A 26,810-nucleotide genomic window follows, 5' to 3' on the forward strand; every position below is an offset into this window, starting at 1 on the left:
TTTTATGAAATTTTATAGATTTGATTGACCGTTTAATACGATATTTTCAGACTAATTTTTGGTGCACTCGATTTAACCCCAACGGTCACAAAGAAATTTTTTCAAAAATTTTCCCTTTCTCCAACGGTTATGAACAGTGTTTTTCACCTATAAATACAACTCATTTTCACTCCATTTCATCATCCAAAACATTTCATCTTCTCTCAAAAATTTCAAATCGCTCTCCTCCGATTTTCCATTTCAAGAAAGATGATTCGCGCACTTTTGTTTTTATGTGCCATTTTTATTTGTGTTTCTATTTATGCTTTATTCGTTGGAGAATTTACTCCGAGTGAATTTAAGATGAATATCGGTTTAATTTTCTTTACATCGCTTCTCCTTGTAATTGCTTGTATGATTAATGTAAACGGTTTTTAAATTATGAAGTTCTAATAAAATTATTATTTTGTGTTTTAGAAATACAAATGGCAAACATCGAGAAACTCCAGTTCCCGGCTCTGAAAGTAACCGGCGAAAATTATGTCAGATGGGTCACAAATGTGAAACCTTATCTTGTAATAAAAAAGATAACTGAATCGATAGAAGTCGGTAACAAATCGCCACCCGAGCATATAGCCGAAGCGATTATCTTCCTGAAGAAGCATTTAGATGAGAATCTAACTCACGACTATGGAGACGTTGAGGACCCAGCCGTACTATGGCAAGCCTTGAAAGATAGGTTCGATAATCAAAAGGAAATCAATCTCCCTCACGCTCTTGAAGAGTGGAAAACCCTGAGGTTTCAGGATTTCCAAAGGGTTAGAGATTACAATTCCACTATCTTGAGGATAGTTGCACAATTAAAATATTGTGGTAACCCTGTCACCGAAGCAGAAATGCTTGACAAGACATATAATACTTTCCACAAAGAACACAACGTCTTATCCCGAATTTACAGAAAATGTGGGTACACCAAATTTTCTGAATTGATGGTAACACTCATGTTGGCTGAAAAGAACGATGAGTTACTAATCAAAAACCATAATTCCCGACCTACGGGAGCCAAGGCATTTCCCGAAGTGAATGCTACGGCGGTAGAATATTCGGGAAGGAGAAACCAGACCAACCGAGGTCGTGGTCGGCGTTTCAACAACAAACGTGGAAAGCCTTACTATCCTAAAAGTATTAGATCTAACAAATGGGTTAGATCTGAACAACCTCCTAAAGGCAAAGAAACCGAAGAGGATACCACAAAGAAAAGTGAGACTGTATGTTACAGATGTGGATGTAAGGACATTGGTCCCGTACCTGTCGTACTCCCCCACATTTGTGCAAGTTATATCAAGAGTCCATAAAAGGAAAGGCTAAAGAGGTGAACCTCACAGAAAATGTTGAAGGGACTTCATACCTTGAATCCTCCGACTTCGCTAATGAGCTGGACTAGATTACTCCTGAAGAGAATCGAAATGCCTATGATAAGAGTATTGAATAGTTTTCAGTATTACCATGTATAATTATTACATTTCTTGTTTTAAACAAATAATGATGTTTTAACATCACCTTAATGTATAATTATTGTGTTTTTCCTTATATGAATGAATTTTATGTTTCCTTTTATATTTATGACAATTTCAGAAATGGATCAGAATGGTAATGAAGCAAAATCCAAGAAACGGATTCGTGAAATATGCATACCAGATAGTGGAACAACGCACACTATTCTGAGACAAAAGAGATATTTCTCTGATATAAAACCAACAAGAATTGTCGTCAATACAATATCAGGTCCTGCAGACGTGATTGAAGGAACTGGTAAAGCAAACTTTACTTTACCGAATGGAACAAAATTTTCCATAAATAATGCTCTATATTCTCCAAGTTCTAAAAGGAATTTGTTGAGTTTTAAAGACATATATCTTCACGGATATGATACTCAGTCTGCAACTGAGGATGGAAAGAAATACATGTATGTAACTTCTGAGAAATGTGGCAGAAAACACATATTGGAAAAGTTTCCAGAGCTTCCTTCGGGGTTACATCATACTTATATCGATGAGATCGAATCAAATCTTGTAGTAGAACGGAACCCAGAAGAGTTCACGTTATGGCATGATCGCCTTGGCCACCCAGGAACTACAATGATGCGTAAAATCATAGAAAGTTCACATGGTCATCCACTGAAAATCCAGGAGATTTCTCAAGGGAATAAAATGACATGTGTTGCATGTTCTCTAGGAAAATTGATCGTAAGGCCATCGCCAACCAAAATCGATAAAGAATCACCAAAGTTCCTTGAAAGAATTCAAGGCGATATATGTGGACCTATACACCCACCTTGTGGACCATTCCACTATTTTATGGTATTAATTGACGCATCCAGTAGATGGTCACACGTTTGTCTATTATCATCTCGAAATGTGGCATTTGCGAGATTTCTAACTCAGATAATCAAACTGCGAGCACAGTTTCCTGATTATACTATTAAAAGAGTTAGACTAGACAACGCTGGTGAATTCACATCCCAAGCATTCAATGACTATTGTATGGTAATGGGAATTGAAGTTGAACATTCGGTTGCTCATGTTCATACGCAAAATGGTTTGGCTGAATCTTTAATTAAGCGTCTGCAATTGATTGCAAGACCATTGATCATGAGATCAAAACTTCCAACCTCTGTATGGGGACATGCCATTTTGCATGCAGAAGCACTCATTCGGATCAGACCGAGTGCATACCATAAGTATTCCCCACTACAGTTAGCGTTTGGTCGAGAACCAAACATTTCCCACTTTAGAATCTTTGGTTGTGCGGTATATGTGCCTGTAGCACCACCACAACGTACAAAGATGGGACCACAAAGAAGATTGGGAATATATGTTGGTTTTGATTCCCCATCAATTATAAGATACCTAGAACCACAGACTGGTGACGTCTTTACAGCACGTTTTGCTGATTGTCATTTTGACGAAAATGTATTCCCAGTTCTAGGGGGAGAAAACAAAAATGTTGGAAGTGATATAAAATGGAGTGTACCATCATTGTTATATCTTGATCCTCATACTAAAGAGTCAGAACTAGAAGTTCGACGAATTATGCATTTACAGAGTATAGCTAACCAGCTACCTGATGCATTTGTAGATACCAAGACGGTAACTAAATCTCATATACCAGCTGCAAATGCTCCTGCTCGTATCAAAATGCCAAATGAACAAGAAAAGGAGGATGACACACGAGAGCCAAAAACACGCCTGAAGCGTGGTAGACCTGTTGGTTCTAAGGATAAGAATCCTAGGAAACAGAAGAAAGCTGAAATATATGATGCACCCAAAATAGCAGAAAATATTTTGGAAGAAATAAATGATAAGGATTCTGATGAATCAGAGCATCATGAATCAGAGCATCATGAATCGAAAGATAATCATGAGATTTCTATTAATTACATCCATAATAAAAGGATATGGAATAGAAATAAACAAAATGACCTTGACGATGCTTTCTCATATATTGTGTCAAGTGAAATAAATGAAGAAATTGATGATCCAGAACCAAAATCTGTCTATGAATGTCAAAAAGACATGATTGGGAACAATGGAAAAATGCAATACAAGCTGAACTTGATTCGCTTAATAAACGAAAAGTATTGGATCTATTGTGCTCACACCTGCAGATGTGAGACCAGTTGGGTACAAATGGGTTTTCGTTCGAAAGCGAAATGAGAAAAATGAGATTACGAGATACAAAGCTCGTCTAGTGGCTCAAGGTTTTTCTCAAAGACCTGGAATCGATTATGAAGAAACGTATTCTCCAGTTATGGATGCCATTACATTTAGATTCTTGATGAGTCTAGCAGCTGATAAAAATCTAGAGATGCGTCTCATGGATGTTGTTACAGCTTATCTATATGGATCATTAGATACTGATATCTACATGAAAGTTCCTGATGGATTTAAAATGCCAGAAGCATTAAGTTCCAAACCTAAAGATGTATGTGCAATAAAATTGCAAAGATCATTATATGGGTTAAAGCAATCTGGACGTATGTGGTATAATCGTCTCAGTGATCATTTAACAAAAGAAGGATATGTGAATGATCCTATATGCCCATGTGTTTTCATCAAGAAAACAATATCCGGATTTGTAATAATCGCGGTATATGTTGATGATCTTAACATCATCGGAACTCAAAAGGAAATACAAAAGGCATCAGACTATCTCAAAGGAGAATTTGAGATGAAAGATCTTGGACAGACACAGTATTGTCTTGGCCTACAAATAGAACATTCACAAAATGGTATATTTGTGCATCAATCCACATACACTAAAAGAGTGTTGAAACGATTTAACATGGATAAATCAACTCCTCTTAGCACCCCGATGGTCGTTAGGTCACTTAATATTGAAAGTGATCCATTTAGACCACCTGAGGAGAAAGAAGAGATACTTGGTCCAGAAGTACCATATCTAAGTGCAATTGGAGCGCTGATGTACCTTGCAAATTGTACACGGCCTGATATATCATTTGCTGTGAATCTTTTGGCAAGATTCAGCTCATCTCCAACTCGAAGACATTGGAATGGGATTAAACATGTTTTTCGTTACCTCCAAGGGACCATTGATTTGGGCTTATTTTATCCTAAAAGTTCAAAAGGTCAAATGGTTGGTTTTGCAGATGCAGGATATCTTTCAGATCCACACAAAGCCCGATCGCAAACAGGATACGTTTTTACGATCGGAGGCACTGCTATATCTTGGCGTTCCCAGAAACAAACGCTCGTGGCTACTTCTTCAAATCATGCTGAGATAATTGCACTCCATGAAGCAAGTAGAGAATGTGTATGGCTGAGATCAATGAGCCGACACATCTGTTCAAGCAGCGGGATTGGCGAAAATACGGAGCCAACTATTCTATATGAAGATAACGCGGCATGTGTTGCTCAAACGAAGGAAGGATATATCAAAAGCGATAGAACGAAGCATATTCATCCGAAGTTCTTCTCATACACTCAAGAGCTCGTGAAAAGGAAAGAGATTGAAGTAAGATATGTCCAATCATGCGACAATGAAGCTGACCTCTTCACAAAATCACTCCCTACCTCGGTATTCAGAAAACACATCCATAACATTGGGATGCGCCATCAGAAGGATCTATGACTGTTCATTCGAGGGGGAGCTTACGTAGTTGTACTCTTTTTACCTTACTATGGTTTTTCCCATTGGGTTTTCCTGGAAAGGTTTTTAACGAGGCAACAAAGACGTTAAGCGAGAGCGGATAGTGACACCGGCCCCCAAGGGGGAGTGTTACGAAAGTAAACAAAAGCGGCCACCGTAATGCTTGAAATAATTAAAGATGTGGGTCCCGCTGCACTATTTGCACAGTAAATTTTCTTCTATATATACGAACGTTTGCGTTCGTTTATAATGCACACCTAAAAACACTTCTCTTCTATTCTCTCTCTGTATCAGTGTTATTTCTTTCTACGGGTATAAAATTTTGCCCTTATTTAAATTCCTGCGATACAAATAAATTCCAGTTCTTTTTATAACACTTAGATATTTATGAGTTTTTCCGGTCAGGCCGGGCCAGCATAATTGTCATCCCTATGATTGTTATTATATAAGAAATGTTGATTATGACTCACCGATTTTAAAAGTCCGGAGAATTATTACTTAGCACAATAGGTCAACAAGATAGAGATGTGCGATAGTGTTGTATATATGGATCATGGAGAGAACGAGACAAGTTTTCAGGATAAGGATGGTCTTCCACTGTAAGGGATTCTAATAATAAGATTCTGGTGTCAATGAACATCCGTCAAATACTTCCACATTTACATGCAGAATATGAAGTTTTGATTTGGCAACAGACTGCATGAATACCATGCAGTTCTCGAAGATAGTATCTGAAACAGAGTGCTCTCAATTGGTGAGATGATGACTATACCAATAGAATGGCTAGCTTTCGCGTCCCACATAGAGAAAAATCAACGTGAAAAGACTTTTTTCCCCAGTTTTTGATCCAACATATTGCAGGAATAAAGAATACAATGACGGACAAATTTCCACGTTGTACTCGAAGTTTTCCTTTAGATGTGTATTATGTTGGTCATGCACCACCACTTTAGGTTTCCGAAGTGGGGATTAGTTCTGACTAGTTAGTTTATTGTTGACAAAAAAGAAGAAGATTTACATGAATAAAAGTTCACTTTTTATTGGCTAGTGGCTGTATTATCTCTTTGATATTTCTGAATCCTACGAGAAATGTTACCATATTATTGGACTTGCTATAATAATCGATAATATACAATTAAAAAGACGTTGAAGTTTTTTTGTTTTCTTTTTCAAAAAATGATCTTTTACAATTTTAACTGTAATTTTTTCGTACAAAACAGATTTGAGAGATTTACCAAAAGATCATTTATAATTTGATTTTGAATGCAAATATATATCCTATATTTAATTAAATAAAAATTGAACTTAATATGACTGAAAAAATTATAATTACCACTTTTGAATAAAGAAAAAAATTCGAATTTACATTTATAATATAACAATGAAAAGTCTGCACGAAACAATGAAGTCTCCTGAGCTTCTCCAAGAAATTGGTATTTGAATTGAATCTTATAACTAATTTATGAAATTAAAAAAAAAATTGATGAAACTAAATTGAAATCATGTAAATATAAATGATTAAATCATCTTGTAAATAAAAAATAATAATTTGAATAGTTCTGAAATAGAAAAATATATTTTGTAAATCATAATTGTTCATTGGATTTAGATTCCTAAGAAGCTTGTCAAACCAAATATTATTTTCTTAAGTGTGAGTTTTACTTTCAATTTGAATAAAACAAAAATTTAGACCAATAAAATTTTCACCAACTAAAATTTAAATATTTATTTAAATTCTTGGTCTAGAAAACTTCATATGAAGTCGACTTTTGGTTTTAGTAACCTAACTAAGATTTTTGTTTTTTTATATAAAGAAAAGTTATACACATTTTTCTTCTCTCTCAAATGACTGTGTAAGCTTTATATGTTTTACTATAACACTATTGCCAAATATCAAATAATTTAGGACTTCAAACTTATATTAAGTTTTAAGAATGTAAACATGCAAATTATAATAAAACAAGTTATATTTATAATTAAGAAAAAAAATAATATTATAATTTCAAACATAACACATTTTCAAAACAACACCTGACATAAATTCAACATAAAAAGTTTAACATAATAAAAATTCAAAATAATACTAAACAAAAGTTGAACAGAGAAAATTACATAAACCACATAAGCAAGCATAGAAAAATCATGTTCAAAATATTTAGGATAGCAGATTTTGGGTGAAAGCTATAAACATAAAGAAACAAGAATATTACTATTCTCATCCTTATACAAAATTAAGATGTAAATTCATTTAGAGAATCCAAAATTAACAAATGAACATGAATGAACAATTTTTTTTAAAAAAATATCATTTTTAATATGGAGAAAATGCAAGTTTACTATATTAACAGAAAATCACAGAGAAAATTTCATGTGAAGTCTTCTAGAGCAGACTTCAGGTAAGGCCTTCCTATAAAAGACCGAAGATGAATTTTCCCAGAAAAGACTTCCGATGAATTCTTCCAAAAAGGACTTCATGCAAAATATTCTTTTAGGTTATTTTTAAAAATTATAAATTTACAAAGATACTTCAACCTATGTCTGCTCAATGAGCATACTTCGGGTGAAGTTTTACTTTATAAATTTTTGGGTTACTTTTGTGTATCAATTTTTTAAAAACAAATTTAAGAGAAGACTTCATCCAATGTCTACTGTGATTAACATGTTAGTTTTGTATTTGACCAATTTTTTTATAAGATTTGACTTCATTATAACAGACTTCACCCAAGTCTAATACGAGGAGACTTCACCTGAAGTCTTCCTACACGTCATCTAAAATCTTTGAAGTGTCAAAAGAAGTCAGCTCGGGCCAGTTTTGCAACTGCCCATCTTTGAATTTTTATGAATAAACTTCACCTAAAGTATGCTTTTAGACTCATGGATATGACCAAAATCTCAAAATAAAATCGACAACAGACCTTAGGTGAAGTCTTCTTAATTTTCAAAAATAGGAAATTTCACTTGAAATCTGCTAATTAATTTATTTTTTGGGTTAAATGTTTTAACATATATGTCAATTGCAAAACTGACATGAGTAAATTTCTTGTGAGACGTAGGAGAGTTCATGTGACATGTAAAAAAATTTCAGAAGAAGTCTTCTCACAGGAGACTTCACAGATAAAACATCCTACGAAAATTTTAATTTCCTATAATAATGTCTCTAAAATGCAAAACTAACTTTGTTTTTACAAAAATATTTCATGAAGTCTACTCGATCTTTTTTACAAAAGAAAATTAGCAGATTTCACGTGAAGTATTCTAAGAAAATTAAAAAAAAAAATCAATTACAAAACTAATATGCACAGTTGAGCAGACTTCACCTGAAGTCTTTTTTTTGTGTGAAATGGATCAGAAAAATTCAAAAATCAAATGAATAACTATCTAGATCCATTGAGAGTTCATATTTAGTGTTTTCAAGCACCCATAATTCCTGTTTCCTAATTTAAGCTAAATGAAAGAAACACAATCATTAATAACCAATAATACTCAAATTTGAGGAAGTTCAATGTGAATGTGACTTGGAAATCCAAAATATGAAAGTTTTTGGATGAACCAAGAGAAGAAGTGCAAGATAAATGATTTTATGTATAATAAAATAAAAATAGAATTAAAAAGCATGTAGAGCTTGGTTTTTGGTTAATGACAATAATATTTTTGAAATAAAGTAAAAATGAAGAGGATTGTTTTGGTATATCAATGTATTTTGAAAAAAAAAAATACATAATAGTATTTTCGTGAATAATTAATATGTTAGGATAAAAATATTAAAATATTTTTTGAAAAAATTAGTTTTGCACGTGATAAAAAAATTTAGGTTAGTTTTGGAAAAAAGCCCAACAATATTAATGATTCAGATGTTTTGTCTTTATGAAAATTAAGTATAACACCAGGAAAAACGAAGGAGCTACAAATTGCCTACTACTTCACCACTAAGCAAAGCCTCCTTCAAAGAGCCAAAATAGCTTTATTTTACATATGTTCAAGAAGATCTTACAGGTCATGTGCTTCTGTTTAAAGTGATTTGATTCTCTGCAACTATATAAAGTTATAAAAGACTCCGACAATTGGTGCATCGATGCTGGCGGTGATAGTTATGCATACAATGCTTGAGACTGTTTCATAATCCATGCAGATTAGAGTGATAGATCAAAATAATTGAATTTGATACCATTTTACAAATGTGATCTCCTTATTTTTGAATAGATTAAGGAATATAGGAAGAACTGAACCTCATCAAAACTATGAAAGGGAAGAAGATCTAACATTGAAATAGAGCCTTGAAGCATATTTTTGACCATAGTGTTGCCTAAAAACTAAATGAGTTTTCTGTTCTAATCAGGTTGGCTAGCTTCCTTTCTTTGTTATTAATATCATTTCAAATAAATAAATTCCAAGTTAAGAGACTTAAGACCAGCCCAAGTTAATTTTTTTTATCCTAATTACATATTAGTGGAGGTATAAAAAACCAAAGTTCCATAATAAGGATCAAGACAAATCACATACAAAAGAGAGCTTAGGAAAGATAAGATAAATACAAAAGTTCTTTCAACTTAATGGTCTTTAGGATGTTAAGTGGAAGAGTTTTTTCAATGGCAAATGCATGCAATTTGAGTAGAAAAGATAGTTACAAAGTTACTTATTAGCTTAAATATATAGCTCGATTACAATTCCTAGTGGTGTGATGTGAAAGTATTTACACAGCCGCCGGCCCAACAATGTCAACCAATAAACGTCATGTGATACAAAGTTGGTAATATGTTTACCAACACTCAGACTTGTATCACTTTAGAAACAATACCATGATTATTCAACAAGTAATAGCATTAAGGACACCATAGAATCATGGTTTTCAACTAAGTTTTAAGCAAATCACAAAAGTAGGTGATGACACAACATATGTTACAAATGAAATTTTGCTTTTGCATCATTGAAACCTAATATGGAGCTAATCAATTGTACTTCCAGTGCATACTTTAAAGATTGATGATTCCATGACTAAGACATACCATAATCATCTGACAAAAGCCCTTCATGTTTGTAACTTTGAAATAGCCTCTCATCAAGACTCTCCTACAAATACAAACCAAGTTAGTAAAACTCGATAATAAAAATAAAAATTGAGTATATGGGCATTTCTATCCCGACTTCATATTTTACTTCAGCTGCACATCCCGTAATCAAGCTAATTCCTAGTGAAGCTCGTCTTTGTATTTACAGAGATTTGTGACATCAATGAATGTCTTGATGATACAAAGTTGGTAATATGTTTACCAACACTCAGACTTGTATCACTTTAGAAACAATGCAGAGGGTCTGGTATGAAAACATGAAGTAACCTCATAGGTCACAGACAATTAAGAAAGAACAAGCCTCAACTTAAAAACAGTCTCACACGATTCACATTTACAAAATTGAAAAGAGATACTAAATCAGTTCTTCAAATTATGTTTTGCTACTACTCACTCATTCAACTGTATCTAAATAAACATGCGAGATGAAAACACTCGCTATAGAACATAACATCAAAGCTGCATTTGAGAAGGAAAAAAAGATAACTGGAGGACGATGATGATTAGGGGTTTGCAGTTTCAGCTCCAGGGTGGTAATAAAGCATCTCGTCCCACATCATCTCTCTGATCATCCGTTCCTCCATGTTCTCATCTATGTCCAGAGAGATTGGGACATGCGCGGGTGGATTAGAGCCAGAGTCAAACAGTCCCGCCATGTACGGGTGCGAGAGTGCATCGGTTACAGAGATTCTCTTGGTCGGATCAAACACTAGCATCCTCTGCAGCAAATCTATAGCCAGAGGATTGGCTTGAGGGTAGAGATTGGAGAGATGCGTACCCCTCGAGAAAGGAAGAGACTTGATGAATCTTCGAGCTTTCGGGTTGTCTATAAACCGAATATCAGACTCTTGCTGGCTACCAACGACGTTGATGATGAGCTTAAGCTGGTTGAGACATTCCGTCCCCGGGAATATCGGTTTTCGACCAAGAATCTCCGCGAATATGCATCCAACCGACCAGACATCAATTGAGGTTCCGTAGTTGTCACAGCAGAGAAGAAGCTCAGGTGCTCTGTACCAACGCGTGACCACATACTCGGTCATGAACTGTTCATTTCCCTGGCTCGTTCTAGCTAACCCGAAGTCGCATATCTTTAGATCGCAGTTAGCGTTGACTAAGAGGTTCCCTGGCTTCAAATCTCGGTGAAGGATGTTTGCAGAGTGAAGATACTTCAATCCTCTTAGCAACTAAACGCATAACAAAACAAAAAAAACAACATGAGACCAGAGACCCAGAGGCCCCTAGTTCGAGTGACCGCTGGGACGAAATTAATATAACATGCTGTGATTTCAGGTATTGGGGATTACAGGCTTCGACCCGAACCTCCTGGTATTTAAAAAAGCAAAAAAAAGATAATACATGAGAAATGTAAGAGTTGCATTACCTGAAACAAGAAGTATTTGCAGTGATCATCAGAAAGAGACTGAGAGGATTTGATGATCTGATGAAGATCAGTATCCATCAGCTCGTAAACCAAGTAAACATCTTTGAAACTCGATTTATTCGTAGGCAGCATAACGTCTTTAAGCGCGATCACGTTATCATGCCTCACGTGCCTAAGAAGCTTGAGCTCTCTCAGCGTCCTCAAGGCGTCAACGCGATTCTCGAACACATTGTGAATCTTTTTGATGGCGACCTTCTCGTTGGTCTCGCGGTTGATGGAAGAACAAACCACACCGTAAGCTCCTCTTCCGATGGGTTTGATGGGAACATACTTAGTGTCGATTTCGAACAGTGTTTGCCACATGGAGTAGTAATGTTTCCCTTGCTGTTTGATCCCATTTGGTGGCTCAACTAACATCGCCATGCTTTCTTGTTCCTAAACTCAACCAAAAACCCAAATTCTCAGTATTTTATTCCTTAAACTGAGCAAATCTTCAAAAGGGTTTATAGAGATTCTTGATTTTCTTGAAAAGTTTCAATTTTTTTTCCTTTACTTAGCTATCAATCATACTACTCCCACGAAAAATCAAACTTTCAAAGTAATTATGACTAAACTCTCTATCTAATTTAAGAAAAACAAAATTAAGTTAAAACAAGCAAAGAAAAGAAGATTTCGACATACCCAGATTGTAATCACAGAAGCTGAATTGTTGTTGGTTGTTGTGTGCTTTGATTGATTGGTGATCAGAGAAAGAAGAGAAGGGTATGATTGGATCTGAATTGAGATGGCTTCTTCATACTTATCAAGAAGATATAAAAGAGAGAGAGAGAGAGAGAGAGAGAAGTTAAGAAGTGGTGAGACCCATACCGGGGAATGTTAGAGAAGAGGAAGAAGATGAAGCAATACGTTATGTTTGATGAAGAAGCCTTTCTTACTTCTTTTCTTTTTTCAGAAAAAAAGTGAAATAATTTTATTTGGAAAGTCTGATAATTACGAAAACGACATTTCTTTTGTAAGATATTTTTTTGTTTCTCCTTTAATATAAAGCTTCAGTTACAAACTATTTAAATTCTAGAGAAATGTAACTAATATCTAAAATAGTTACATGGACTCTCCATTTTACACGTAATAATGCAAATTAAAAATAGGTGATTGAAGCAAAGAATTTAATACTGTATGTACTTTGATTTGTAATTAATAAAGAAAGAGATAGCATTAAGTTTTATTACATTTTTTACTGCACATATATATACGTACACGACATATATATACGTACACGAATACGGAGACTTGAGAAGAGCGAAGGATTGGATCAAGCAACCGGCTAAGCACGTGGGTACAGCTTAATATGAGACGTGGCTTACATATATTGGGTAATATTCTCTTTTTTTTGTCCGAAGTTTCCACTAAAAGCTGGTGAAGTAAAACCTAACTAAAAAGCCTGGAAAGTGCGTCAAGTACAACAACTCTTAAGTTAGATACTCTTTCTCGGCCAGAGGCTTTTGAAAAGGAGATTTAAAAAGATAAGTGTGGCTGCCGGGTTCGATCAACTTTGTGGTTAGTAACTTAAATACAATAGTACTACCTAACTAAGCATGGCTGTTCGGATCTTCGGGTCGGGTTCGGACCGGTTCCTTTCAGGTCCTAGACATTTAGACCCCATAGGTTATAAATTTCGGTCTTTTCGGATCCGGGTAAGTTCAGGTCTATAATTAAAATACTTGTAAAATAGCCATAATTTTTGGGTCTGTATCAGATTCGGGTCGGATTCATGTATTTAGGATCCGAAAAAGACATAGAATACCTAAATTTCATCAAATTTAGTCGATATTTGTCATATATATCTAAAATTTTATAAAATAACTTAAATTAAACTATCAATACTATTAAATTAGAAACATGACCTAATGATATATGTTTAGTCCAACTATTATTATTTTTTATTTTCTAATGTAACACCTTTAATTACAAAATACTAGGAACCCGCTACTTTCAATTAAAACCGTCGACTCATACTTCTTCTTTTTTAAAACCTTTTACGATGGATGTTGACTCTGGGTAATGAAATGAAACGAATTTACTGTCGACTCATACTTTCAATTAAAAATGTAGACTCCTTTTGATTCTAAATCGTATAAGTCCACTAAATAAAAATTATGTTGTTTGGAAACCAATGATATTGATACTATACTTTCATAAATATTATCTCTACTACAAAAATTAATCGAAACTTGGCAATGATATATTATAAGAAAATATAAAACCTAAATATATGTTTAAATTAATGTTTCAAACACAATCACAACATTGAACCGGAATGTTTTCGGTTATTGGTTATTTGATTGACTGTAGATAAACCATAGTTAGTAATTTAATTAATTTTAATATATAACTATAAATATATCAATATTAAAAATATAAGAAAAAATGTTTAAAAATACAGTAAGTTTTTTAAAACACTATTTTTTATTTCACATACAATATAATTTGAACAATTTTTATAACAAGTTGGAGTTAAGAGAAATATTTTACAAAATAAAACACAAATATGAAAATTTCTATAAAAATGTTAAACAAAAAATATGACTGTCCTTCAAAGAGCGGGTCAGAATCTAGTTAATAATTAAAATAAAACATTTTTAAATTTTAAATTTTACATTTAAAAACTTTATATTATTCAAAAATGTTACCAAATAATAACAAATATTGTTGACAAAAGATATTTCAACTAAATCATAAAAATAATATATACTACATGATGGGAGCTGGGTTACTAAACTGTGCATTGCACGCATTTGTTTCTCATACGACACTAGTCTAAAGAGGCGAGTGATTGGCTTTTGCTTAAATTATCTATCAACTATTAAAACTGAACTACATTTTGTACTTAATTTTCCCCAATAATTACAACCTCACGCCACTGCCATAAAACACATCCGTTTAATATAATTTCCCTAACCCCCATTACTTCGCTAGATCATAAGTTCGTACCTTAGTTCAGGAATAATTTATGGTAGGTAATATATTAATCTACTCCAAATCCGTTGTGCACCTTCCTTCACGGTGTACGTACTTGGCTTTGGGTTAACATTCAATTAACACTCAGAAAATGAGGAAGAAGAAGAACTACAGCACATGCAATTGCCAAAACCAGGGTGAAACGATGCGAGCGATGTAACTAATCTCTTCTATAAAAGATGAAGTTCTCACCTTTTCAAAAAAAAAAAAAAGATGAAGTTCTCACAGTATAACTTAATTTCATTAATGAAGGATTGATTCATTGTGTGACTGATTTCTTTTCTTTTTTTTTTTAGGCGAATTACAGAGCTAATGAGATTACAACTATTGTGAATAGTTCCATGCTTAAGACTACTAAAGCTTTCGAATCCCATGCTTCGCTTATTAATTTAGGTGGAGAACTTTATTTTATAATTGTTTTTGTGTTTTGATTCTTCCGCAGAGAAAGGAAGTTAACGAAGTCTTGCGACAGAGCCTGCCTTCTCTTCACCGACGCTGGTGAAGCCTAACAATAAGAAGAGAGGCAGAGAAGAAGAGAGGCAGAGAGGGAAACAAGACAGAGACGGCCTAGACTAGGTTTTAGTTTTATGTTTAGTTTTTATTTTTTTCTTAAAAATTGGTTTAGTTTGGTTTACTTTAATGTACCGGTTTTAAATTGGTAACCCATTTGATATATAAATTTTTATAAATTTAATTTTTTATTTGTAATAAGGTAAATAATGACTAACAAAAAGTACTATTAAATAAAATTTATATATCAAAACTGGTTACCAATTTAAAACATAAAATTGTAAATAAAATGTTTAGTTGTTATATTATGTAAATCAACTTATACGTAAGTATAAAAAATTTAGGCTTGATAAATAAAATTCGCAAAAATCTGTACTTATTTTTTAATATTTTTTTTTGTAACTTGCTTTCACTATTTATTTATGTTTCTGTTTAAATAATGTATTTGTTTAAAAGAATATCAATGTAAATTTTGAACTTTATATTCATCTTTAAATCCTGAAATTTATATTTTAATTTCATAAAACTCACAAATATACTTAAAACTCTAATGTTTTACACATTAATATTTATTTTACCAAGTAAAATGAATAAAAGCATAATAAAAGAAAACACAATCTGGGAATTTATAAATGAACCCTAAACACATTGAACAAGACACAAATATGTCAAAACTCAATAACATAAGAATCTATAAAAAGAACATAAAAAATTATATTTATGTAAATCATTTATAAGTGGAACATACAATTATTAGGGATGGGCACTTCAGTTATTTTATCGGTTCGGTTTGGGTTCGGTTTGGTAATTCGGTTCTAGAATTTTTCCAACTGAAGTAAACCATGATTAGTTTGGTTTGGATCGGTTTCGGTTCGGTTTGTATTCGGCTCGGTTTGTGTTTTGGTTTGGTTTAATCGGGTTTCCTTAATTTAATTCTTTTAAGAGCAATCATATTTTAAAACATAAACACATGGTTATGAAATCATCATGTTGGAGACTATGAAAAAATAAACTATGTAAACTAAATCTAATATAAAACTGAAATAAAAACATTTTAAAAACTCAAAAAATTTATAAGAACATAATCAAATCAAAGTTAACTAAAATTAATTGAAAATTGAAAAACATCGTTAATAATGCTTTTCAAAAATAAACTTTGTAAATTAAATCTAATATAAAATATAAAAACAAATCTTAAAAATCACAAAAGTTTTGTAGGAATACAATCAAACCAAAGTTAACTAAAGTAAATAGAAAATTAAAAAATCCAACATCGTTAATAAAGTTAATAGTGACTTTAGTGTTAGGATTTTAGTATATTGTATATTGCTAGAATGATTAATTCAAATAATAACAAAACACATAGGTTTCTCGGTTTGGATAGGTTTCGGTTCGGTTTGTTTGGGTTGGGAAAATTTTAAACCAAACTATTTGATAATAGACTTTGGTTTGGTTTGGATCGGTTTTAGTTCAGTTGGTTCGTTTTTTCCCACAATTATGAAAAACAAATATCCGTGCGGTCGCGCAGATGAAAGGCTAGTTTAGTTTAATGTCAAAAGTACACAACACTCATCTGAATTTTGAAGCTGACAAGTTTTATGTTTTTGGTTTGATGTGAATTACGAGCTCATTTTCCTCAAAAATAAATAAATTACGAGCTTATTTTTCTCAAAAATAAAAATAAATTACGAGCTTATTTGCCAATAATAGAAAACAACACAGTATATCTATTGTACTATCATTATGTGCATAATAAGTTTTGGCCCTTTCTTATTCGCGTACCAGCTTCTCTTCTTCTTATTCTCCATGTCATTCGTAGAACTATCTATATTTCTCGTCATTATCATTTGTATTAATCATAATTAATTGTTTACAAATACAAACTTTTCCCTTGGGTTTGCTTGTAACATTTAGATTTCTGGAATATGAAAGTGCATGTGGAAATGCTTTAAAATGTTGATTTGACCGACCATTGTCACGGGTCCAAAGAGGGCATATGGGATCCATGAAGGGTGGCGATCAAGTGGTTATATTGTTTCTCTCGACCTTCTTTTTCTCAATGAAGCTAATTACTCCACGAAGAACTACATCTATATCATCATCTTGCATCAGCTCTTCAGCTAACTCGGCAGGAGTAACTTCCGTAGAATCGACCAGCTTCTCGATTTCTTCGCATAGAGGATGGTTTAGGCCATCCAAACCAAGGTAATTGGAAACCAGTGTCCTAAATCCTAAACTTGTACAATATGACATATGGATATGCATATCCATTCTTCCAGGACGTAGCAACGCAGGATCAAGCTGTTCCTTGTGGTTAGTCGTGAACACGATGATTCTCTCGTCCCCAGCGCTTGACCATAACCCATCGATGATCCCTGATAGAGTTACCGTTCCTCTACTCATGTTTCTTTCTTGATTCTCTGTCCCTGACCTCAGCATTGCAGTCGATATCCTCAATCACCAAAATCGAACGATTCGTTGTGGATAACAAAATCCTCTTGAACTCACCATTGTTTTGAACACTGCTGAGCTCAAGATCAAAGATATCGAACTTTAGGTAATTAGCCATTGCGGCTATCAAACTAGATTTACCAGTACCTGGTGGCCCATACAACAAGTAACCACGTTTCCATGCTTTACCAACTCTCTTGTAAAACTCTTTCCTCTTAAGAAACCTCTCCAAATCATCGATTATCTTCTTCTTTGCACTTGGATCCATCGCCAATGTGTCGAACGTGGACGGATGATCGAGAGTTATAGACCCCCAACTTCCACCAGGAGAACCATAGTAGCCTCTCCCGGGCGCATCTTTGCTATAGAGCTTCACCGCTCTCAGATTCTTCTTGATCTCTTCTGCTTCCGCAAGAACGTGGCTCAGATAAGAGCCCATTACTTTCTCTCTCAGCTTATTCTCGAACGTGAGCCTGTAGTGACGTTTCACTTCATTAAATTTATTCTCCTCCGATTCAACGTAGTTCCATTTCATCTTGGAGTTCTCGAAGGAATCAAATATTTCCTCTCCTTTCACGATAGAGATTGTGAAATGCTTCTCCTTTGTGGTTTTCCCAACGCATAATTGCTTCGTATCGGGGCTGATTTTCTTCCTGAGGTAAATCTCAGCGGCTTCGAAGACATGATTGCTTTCCGATCCGAATTTCTCGTCGATAATAACCGTCAGATTATTCGACTTAGGAGTGAATAACTGGTCGAGTAATCTGAACAAGTATGAACGGAGCTGCATCGGCATGAAGTCGTTGAGCATCTTTCTAAAGAGCATCATGAATCCGGTTATGGATGCATACACTGAGAATAGCGTCGGCAGTGAGAAAGCGTTGTCGGAAGAAGGAAACATGTTTTAGTGTTTTTAGAGTGATGGATGAGTTAGAAGGTGTGACAAAGAGGTCAATTTTATTTGTTCAAAAAAAAAAAAATTTGTTCAAAAAAAAGAGGTCAATTTTATAGGTGCAAAACGGGAAGTACTTTTCAAACGCAATTTTTCTTCTTATTTTTTAATTCCTTAATTATTAAGAGACATTTATTAATTAGATATATAAGAAAGTGGCAAAAAAAGATCAAAAGTTAGGTTTCTCGAGTGAAGCAGAAAAACAATAAAGAAAGACCAAGGACCTTGCGTTGCAAGGCGTTGTTCACGCGTCGAATCCATTTGTTGTAGTTTGGTCTGGCTATGAATAAAATATGGAAATATGGTACAAAAAGCACTGTTACTGACAAGTGACAAGGACTTTATAGACCATTGTGTCGGTATATGGGTGCGTATAGAAGATTCCGTGGGTTTTAACTTTGGGCCACCTCAGCTATAGTTATCTGATATAGTTAGCTAGGCCGGTTTTATCAAAAGTTACAAAATCTCCATTCAAATATTTTTGTAGTAAATAATAATAACATACTGCAAAAAAAACTCTATAAATTAACAAAGTTGAGACTATGTTATTTTATTAATTTGTAAAGTTATTAATTTACAAAAAAATCATTTTTATATATTTTAGAGTAGTTATTTTTGTTAAACAAAAAAGATAGTTGGTTTCAATGTTTATATATTCAGTAAAATTTATAAATGCAACATTCATATTTTTATTTAAATGTATTGCAGATATATATTTTTGAATACCATGCATTACAATACTATGAAATCTTAATAAAAATAGTAATAAACACTGTTGTGAATATAAACAAACAGACAATAAAATATATAATTTATATTTATATAAATTATATATATATTAGTAATTAATAATTTTAATGGAACTATATATTTATATGGAATCTTCTAAGAAAATATTATCTTATTATTTTATTAATTTGTGTCATATTTTTTACTGTCAAATTTTGGAATCAGTTGGTTTCGTGCACCAATGCGTATAGAGAATACGTTAGAAGAAAAATATTATTTTATTTACAAATGGAAATTTATTTAAAGTTTAATTCTTTCTGGTTTTCGACTTTATCGATATTAAATTAAGTTTATTTCATTTTTTAGTTAAATACAAAAATGAAATTATTTTGATTTAGTTTTTAGCCGAACTAATTAACCATCAATCATTTAACCAAGATTCAATATAATATTTTCATCTATTAATTGATCTAAGTATAAGTTTAAACATTTAAAATATTTTAAAGAATATAACTTTCTGCTAAATTTAAGTTTAAATGATTTAGTTGTATCTTAAATGCTTTTAAAAAATAAAATATTCTAATAAAATTATATGACCTTCAATTTTTAACCTTAAGTAGAGTCTCTAGTAATAATGGACCGGCTCTTCTAGCGTGTTGGAAATTGCAATTTGACAAAACAATGACACAAAGAAGAAGAAGAAACAAGAATTTTTTTTGGATGAAAGAGTATTTTAGACTTTAGCAATTTTTAAAATGTCTAAGATTGAGAGAAATGTCTTGAGTGTAATTAGAATTTTGTGCTCTCATTGCGACTTTTAAATTTTGTGCTCCCAATGCGACTTCGTGCACTCCTTACAGCACAACCATCAATTTCCTAAGAAAATATATATGTTTCCTAACCTTCTAGGCACCTTTTACACTACACCATCATCTATGCTCCACTTGGATAAAGGTGGTTTATCCTTGTACTCTTTGGTTGTTGCTAGTTGTGCAGTCTCCCATGATTTTCTTTCAAATTGTCCGTCCATAAATACCACATTAACTATGGGTAAAATCTACCCACTGTATATTATTTGATAAGCATTACAACTTCTTTTTGTAGCCACATGTCATCATTAGAATGATTCTGAGAATCATTAGAGAAATATGTTGGTCCATCTTATTATATAATAAGCTTTTTATTAAACTAACAATAAATTCATCATTAATGTATTTTATTATTTCCTTAAATAAAATTTACGGAATTGCCTAATGTGGCTAAAGTATATATGACAATTAATAATTTTGAATAATAAAGATTTGATAAAAAAATAGTGTATCTTCTATCATATTTGTTTTATTTTAAACTATTAAATAAATTAAACAACCACAATAACCATATAATAAAAAATTAGATTTTTATGTATATATTATATTTTGAATTTTTACAAACGGCTATAAATTACTAAAACTGTTAAAGTCTCACATTCAAATTTTATGATCCATAGTTTAAAATTTTTGTTATGACAAAATACAAATGATTACAAAAATTATATAAGTAAAAAGTCTAATTTAATTAATTATTAAGATTAATATATATATCATTTTAAATTAAACTATAAACCATATAAAATACAAAATTTTATTTTCAAAATTTGCTTTGAACAATTTTTTTGATAAAAATTTTAAACGATCATTGACAACTTATTTTTTTTTAATTAGAAATTACTAAAACTATTAATCCCACAATGAAAATTTTGTTATCAGTAATTTAATTTTTTTTTCTATAAAAGATACAAATGATCAAAAAAACTATATGAGTAGAAATCATCATTTAATATACATTAATATTAAAAATATACTAAAATATATTATCTATGTTAGTATCATTTAAATTTAATTACATATCTTATCAAATAAAAAAAATATTTTTTGGATTAATAAAATTGAATGTTCGCACCAATTTAATTATATATTTAATAGTTACTGACTTTTAATTATTTAATATATATTTATTATTTCATAATATGTAAAAATATTTAATACATAAAATAATTTATATATATAATGTTGATCCCGCGTAAGGCGCGGATCTTAACCTAGGAGAATATTTTGAAATTATCCATAATTGGTAACAAGTATTTGTAAAATTTACCTGGATGCTTGAGAATTATAGATAGCGCTCATATTTGTGTTGTTGGGCAGGGCCGATGCATGATTATATTTAGATAAGGCACATCATTTTGTTTTATTATGTACAAGTTATAGGGCTAGAGTGCATTTCTTAAACTAGTAGTACTTACAGGAGGAAATCAAAATTAGATGAGGACTAGGGTGGCCCCGTAACTCATCACCTGCGTCCATCACTGTTGTTGGAGAACATTTAAAAAGAACATATTTATCGATTCCTCCTCCACACCACAAAAGAACATCTCATATCATAACTTATACATCTAGATCCTAGTTTTTGTGACGGGTAAACATCATAAAAGAACTTACATTATAAAATGTTTAATTTTCGATGGAAACTTCACTTTTCTTTCGTGTGATTTCATGGCTTTAACATTCCATTATTCTCTATTTTTATTTTCCTTTTCCGCACTTTAAAACTTTAATGCAATATAAAATCTTAGCTTGCCATTAATTTAGTACAGCAAGTTTACCGTCAAAACTGTTTCTATCACTTCCTCTCTATCTTGTGTGTCTAACAAAAAATGTTAGAACTTTAATCATATTCTTAGGGTCCTGACTGCGGATTTTATAAGAAAAGTGGTACGAAATTAAAGTGTGGTATAGCGCAACTGCGGTTTGCGCAGAATTAAAGTACGGTACAATGCAACTGCTGTTTTAAGTAAAAAATCATGCAAAATATTATTTAATTGGTGACAATATATATTTGAAGTATTGAATAATTATTGAATCAATAAAATAATAGTGGTTTATGAATATATAATATAGTTAAATTAATATAATTATAAATATACTTTAATAAAATTATTAATATTGTCACTACTACAATTATAAATTTATATTATCATTGTAAATTCTACTAAAAACTAAATTAATGTATATAATAAAGATTTAATTAAAAAAGGTTATTATTGGGTAAAATTTGTATGTTTTAAAATAAAAGTCATTATTAGAATTTAATAATAAGTATTAATAAAAATATATTTGAAAAAAAATAAAGAGAACCACTGGAAAAAAATCAAACTTGTTTTAAGTTTACATTGTTTCAAAAAAAAATAAGGATAACCATTAGAGATGTTTTAAGAAAACTTGTAACCAGATACATGAATGAGTCATTGTTCCACCAGTTTAATCCAATTTTTTTTTTTAAAAACTAACATTTTAGATAAAATTCATATATATATATATATTTAAAGTAAATACAATATTTTAGTATGATAATAACAATATTTAATAACTAATCATAAAACTACATAATAGTAAAATAATAAATAAAGAGAAAAACGCACCTGCACGTACCACACCAAATAAAACCGCACCATAATGGGAGGTGAGATAAAACAAGTGTGGTATTTGAAAAAGAAGAACAAACAAAAAATGTTTTTGACAGGTGCGGTATTGCATATGAAACGCACTGCTTACTTTTTTATTTTCTGTGATTGGTGTAACTCTTACGATACAGCTCCTACTACTCCAAAACCGCCCCACCATCGGTCTCAAATCACAACCTTACTATTATTGAGAAGAAGAGCCAACCCATTCACGGTTACGCATCCACGGTGACCGTTGAGGAGCCAACTCATCCACAGACACGCATCCACGGTGACCGTTGAGGAGCCAACCCATCGAAGGCAATGCATCCACGGCGCCATTTAGAAACTATTTGAATTTGAATTAAAAAAACTGTTGGGGACTTGTCATATTAGTCTCATTTGTTTAGTTTATTTTTATATGTAGTCATCCATATATATTCAGTTGTAGACTACAAGAAATAATCAAGGAAATTATTCTCTCTTTTTCTTAGACTACAAGAAATAATCAAGGAAATTATTTTCTCATTCTCTTATTTACATTTTGAAATCTCTATCTCTCTCATTCTCATTTTCTCTCTATCTCTTTCCTTTTCTTCATGTTCTTCATTCTTCAGAAACTAAACTTATGTTTATTTACGTGTCGCGTGACTTGCGACTAAACCTACGACTAAAATTATGTTCGTTTACGTGTCGCGCGATAATTTTTTTTTTAATTTTTAATCGATGTTTTTTCGGGCGACTTGAATTGGAACATGCGACTGGTCGCGCGATCAGTCGAACGACATCAAAACGAACAACAACATGCGACTTGCGACTTGTGACCAATCGCATGTCACAAGTTACGCCACAACAAAATGAACAACAACCTGCGACTAGTCACATATCGCATGTCGCAGATCGCAGATCGCGCGATAGGTAAACGAACAGGGCCTATGATACCTCGTGTTTAGTATGTTAATAAAAAATACCAGTAGTGAATACTTAAATCATAAAATGACATCCTACAATATACTCCCTCCGTTTCAATGTAAATGATGTTTTAGAGAGATTTTGTTGTTTCATAATATATGATGTTTGCACAAATATAGAAAACTTTAACTTTATCAAAAACTATGTAGCTAATTGTAATTTAATTATATTTATTTATAATTAAATAAATTAGTTTTAAATTATATTTTATTGATACTTTTGATTAAAAATTAGCTTCTTTAATATATGTGCATTAAGATGAAACATCATCTAATATGAAACGGATGAAGTATTAAATAAGAAGTCACTTAATCAATTTTGTTGATATGTCGTTCATAGGATAGCTTTCAAAGAAACTATGTATCTTAATGGAAAAATGATTGCTGACTACATGAAGTATCAGTCATCATATGGCTAACCATGCAAACTAAACTAATGTATACCTAGCTACACGAATGATATGTTATGCATGACAACATCCCTCAACTAAATGATGTTATGTAGTTAACATCACGAGTTTAATTTCATTCATTCAAAAGATGATGTAGATGTCAAAGACCGTCTAAATATTTCGGTTCATCAATTAAAATATAATCAATCTAACCGTAATTTAACTAAAATTGGGTTTTAATCCGCGTTTTAAAAGCATAAGAATATTTTTAACAAAATTTAATTTACAAAATTAATATTTTTTAATATTTTTTGATAAGTAGTGATTTAACCTTTTTGTTTTAGTGTATTTGATAACTATATAATTATATTATTTTATATATATTAAATATGAAAGTTATATAGGATTATTTAATTTTGTTTTTAATTATTCTAATCTGTTTTGTTATTAAATTTTGATAATAGTTCTTTAATTCGCTTGATTTATTATGTGATATATACTTATCTGATAATTGTTTTTTATTATAAAACTTATTTGATGTCTATTTATTGACTCTAACATTTTATTTGTTTAATATAAAATTAATTAAATTAATGAATGATTTTATTTATATTTTCATTAAAAAAAATTCATTCATTTAAACTTAGTAAAACTTTAATATTAGATTTGTATTATTAGATTACTTTTATTCTTAAAAGTATATAATTAATAACTATATACACAAGATAATAATTGGTTTAAATTGACATCAAATAAGTTTTAAACAAATAAAATGTCAGATTGACGTCAAATAAGTTTTATATCTAAAAAAATAAAATAATATCTTCTATAACTTTTAAATTTAATATAAATATAAATAATATAATTATATAGTTTTCAAATGCTAAAATACTAGTTATCAAAAAATATTAAAACATATTGATTTTGTAAATTAAATTTTGTTAAAAATAATTTTATGCTTTTAAAATGCGGATTAAAATGTAATTTTAGTTAAATTACGGTTAGATTGGTTATATTTTAATTGATGAAATGAGATATTTAAACGGTCTTTGACTCAATTTTGGATGAATAAAATTAAACTCGTGATGTTAACTAGATAACATCATTAAGTTGAGGGATGTTGTCATGCATAACATATACTTCGTGTAGCTAAGTATACATTAGTTTAATTTACATGGTTAGCCATGTGATGGTCAATACTTTATGTAGCAAGCAATCATTTTACCTATCTTAATTTGATTGGTATATGATTTTAATTTTAATTTATTTTAATTAGGTTAAAAATAACTTCTAAAACCAATTAATGTAAGTTGCCAAATACCGAATGATATTATAAATAATTATATCAACTAATTGTATAAATTATAGAAAACATATACACTGTTTCATAAAATCTTTTTATTATCATGTATTCATAAATTATATAAAATACAAATTTAAATAATGCTATGGAAAAAGATAATATGTTTCAGTTCTTATATAAAATATAATATTCACATATACAGCATTATCATCCTATTAGATATTAAAAAGTCATTTTAGTGATTTATTCTTACATGTTATTTATAAACACTTTCTGATTAGTTGTTTTAAACTTGATTCATTAAAGGTTATCTACTTTTATTTACTTAATTCATTTTTGAAAATGAAAAATAAATAAAAAACAGTACATCAATTTCCAACCAATCCAAATAATGGAGATATTGAAAGTCATATTTTCTAAACATGTCATCAAACACTCCCAATAATACATATAAACTATTTTGGATTTGTCAAAAATTACCTAAACTTGATTTTATATGTCTCATAAATTCAATCAAATGCAAAAGTAAACCCAATGAATATTGAAATTACAACTATCTTCTTATGACAAAAAAACATGTAAGCACTTTTACAATTATAACTCTGAAGTTTTGTTAGTTTAGTGAAGTCTTTTATGAGAATTTTTTTTCTAGAAGTCCTCTCATGCATTTAATCTTAAAAATAATTCGTAAAATTTATAAAAAAAATTTTTAATGGAAAATAATTGAAATCATGTAATTATAAACAATTTTAATTTGATATAAATTAAAAAAAAAACTTTTGCCTTTGCTACATTGTTACACCAAATATAATTGGACACTGTAACAAAAAAAAGAATTACATCAAAATGCAGTTGCATATGTTTTTTTTTTTTTGTAGTTGCATATGTTGTTCGGTTGGAGAGAAGAAACATCAGATCTGACACCATTTTCACGTTTTACCGTGCGGTTGCAGTCGACCTAACTACTCTACGAAGAAGAGCATTAGAATCATTATTCTGCATCAACTATAGTGATAGAATATTTACGGAATAAATAAATTTTGATATATACGTACATATAATCTTTTAAGAAATATCTTACAATACTAAAAGGGGAATATGGTGAGTGTTTAAGCTGTCCACGTCAGCACGAAAAATCTACAAATCCGAGCTTGACAAGTCAGCCGAATTCTATAACATTTCTTCCATTTGACCGGACCGGTTGGGGCTCCAGCAAATGAGGTTACAAAAAAATCTAATCCGCAGCCCAAAATAGGCCCGTCAAAGTTACATTTTTCACCTTACCTGGAGGTTGGAACGCAGAACCGCCAGATGCGATTCAACTTCTGTGTAATTGAAGCTCTCCACTTCTTTGATTCTTCAGTTCCTCATCAATTCTGTAACGTTCCTCATCAATTCCGTAACG

The 26,810-nt window shown here is 31.4% G+C and overlaps 1 protein-coding gene and 1 pseudogene across 1 annotated transcript; both read right to left on the reverse strand.

Annotated features, from left to right (window-relative positions):
- Positions 1-10,499: 10,499 nt before the first annotated feature.
- LOC106357821 (mitogen-activated protein kinase 7) lies at positions 10,500-12,541 on the reverse strand. The gene is made up of 3 exons (XM_013797521.3): positions 12,280-12,541; positions 11,599-12,033; positions 10,500-11,401 (listed from the first exon to the last, which is right to left on the reverse strand). The coding sequence occupies exons 2-3, from the start codon at positions 12,019-12,021 to the stop codon at positions 10,718-10,720; spliced, it is 1,107 nt and encodes a 368-aa protein (XP_013652975.1). The 5' UTR covers positions 12,022-12,033; positions 12,280-12,541; the 3' UTR covers positions 10,500-10,717.
- Positions 12,542-16,782: 4,241 nt separating this feature from the next.
- LOC106357817 lies at positions 16,783-20,449 on the reverse strand (annotated as a pseudogene).
- Between the last annotated feature and the right edge of the window lie 6,361 nt (positions 20,450-26,810).

This window comes from Brassica napus, chromosome C9 (genome assembly GCF_020379485.1).
Source record: "Brassica napus cultivar Da-Ae chromosome C9, Da-Ae, whole genome shotgun sequence".
Taxonomy (NCBI): Eukaryota; Viridiplantae; Streptophyta; class Magnoliopsida; order Brassicales; family Brassicaceae; genus Brassica; species Brassica napus.

What these genes read in the sequence shown, in the direction of transcription:
- LOC106357821 (XM_013797521.3), bottom strand. Translation starts at nt 12,021, where the DNA reads ATGGCGATGTTAGTTGAGCCACCAAATGGGATCAAACAGCAAGGGAAA. An exon ending in GCAAATACTTCTTGTTTCAG is followed by an intron (nt 11,402 to 11,598) that starts GTAATGCAACTC and finishes TTATGCGTTTAG; the next exon opens with TTGCTAAGAGGATTGAAGTA.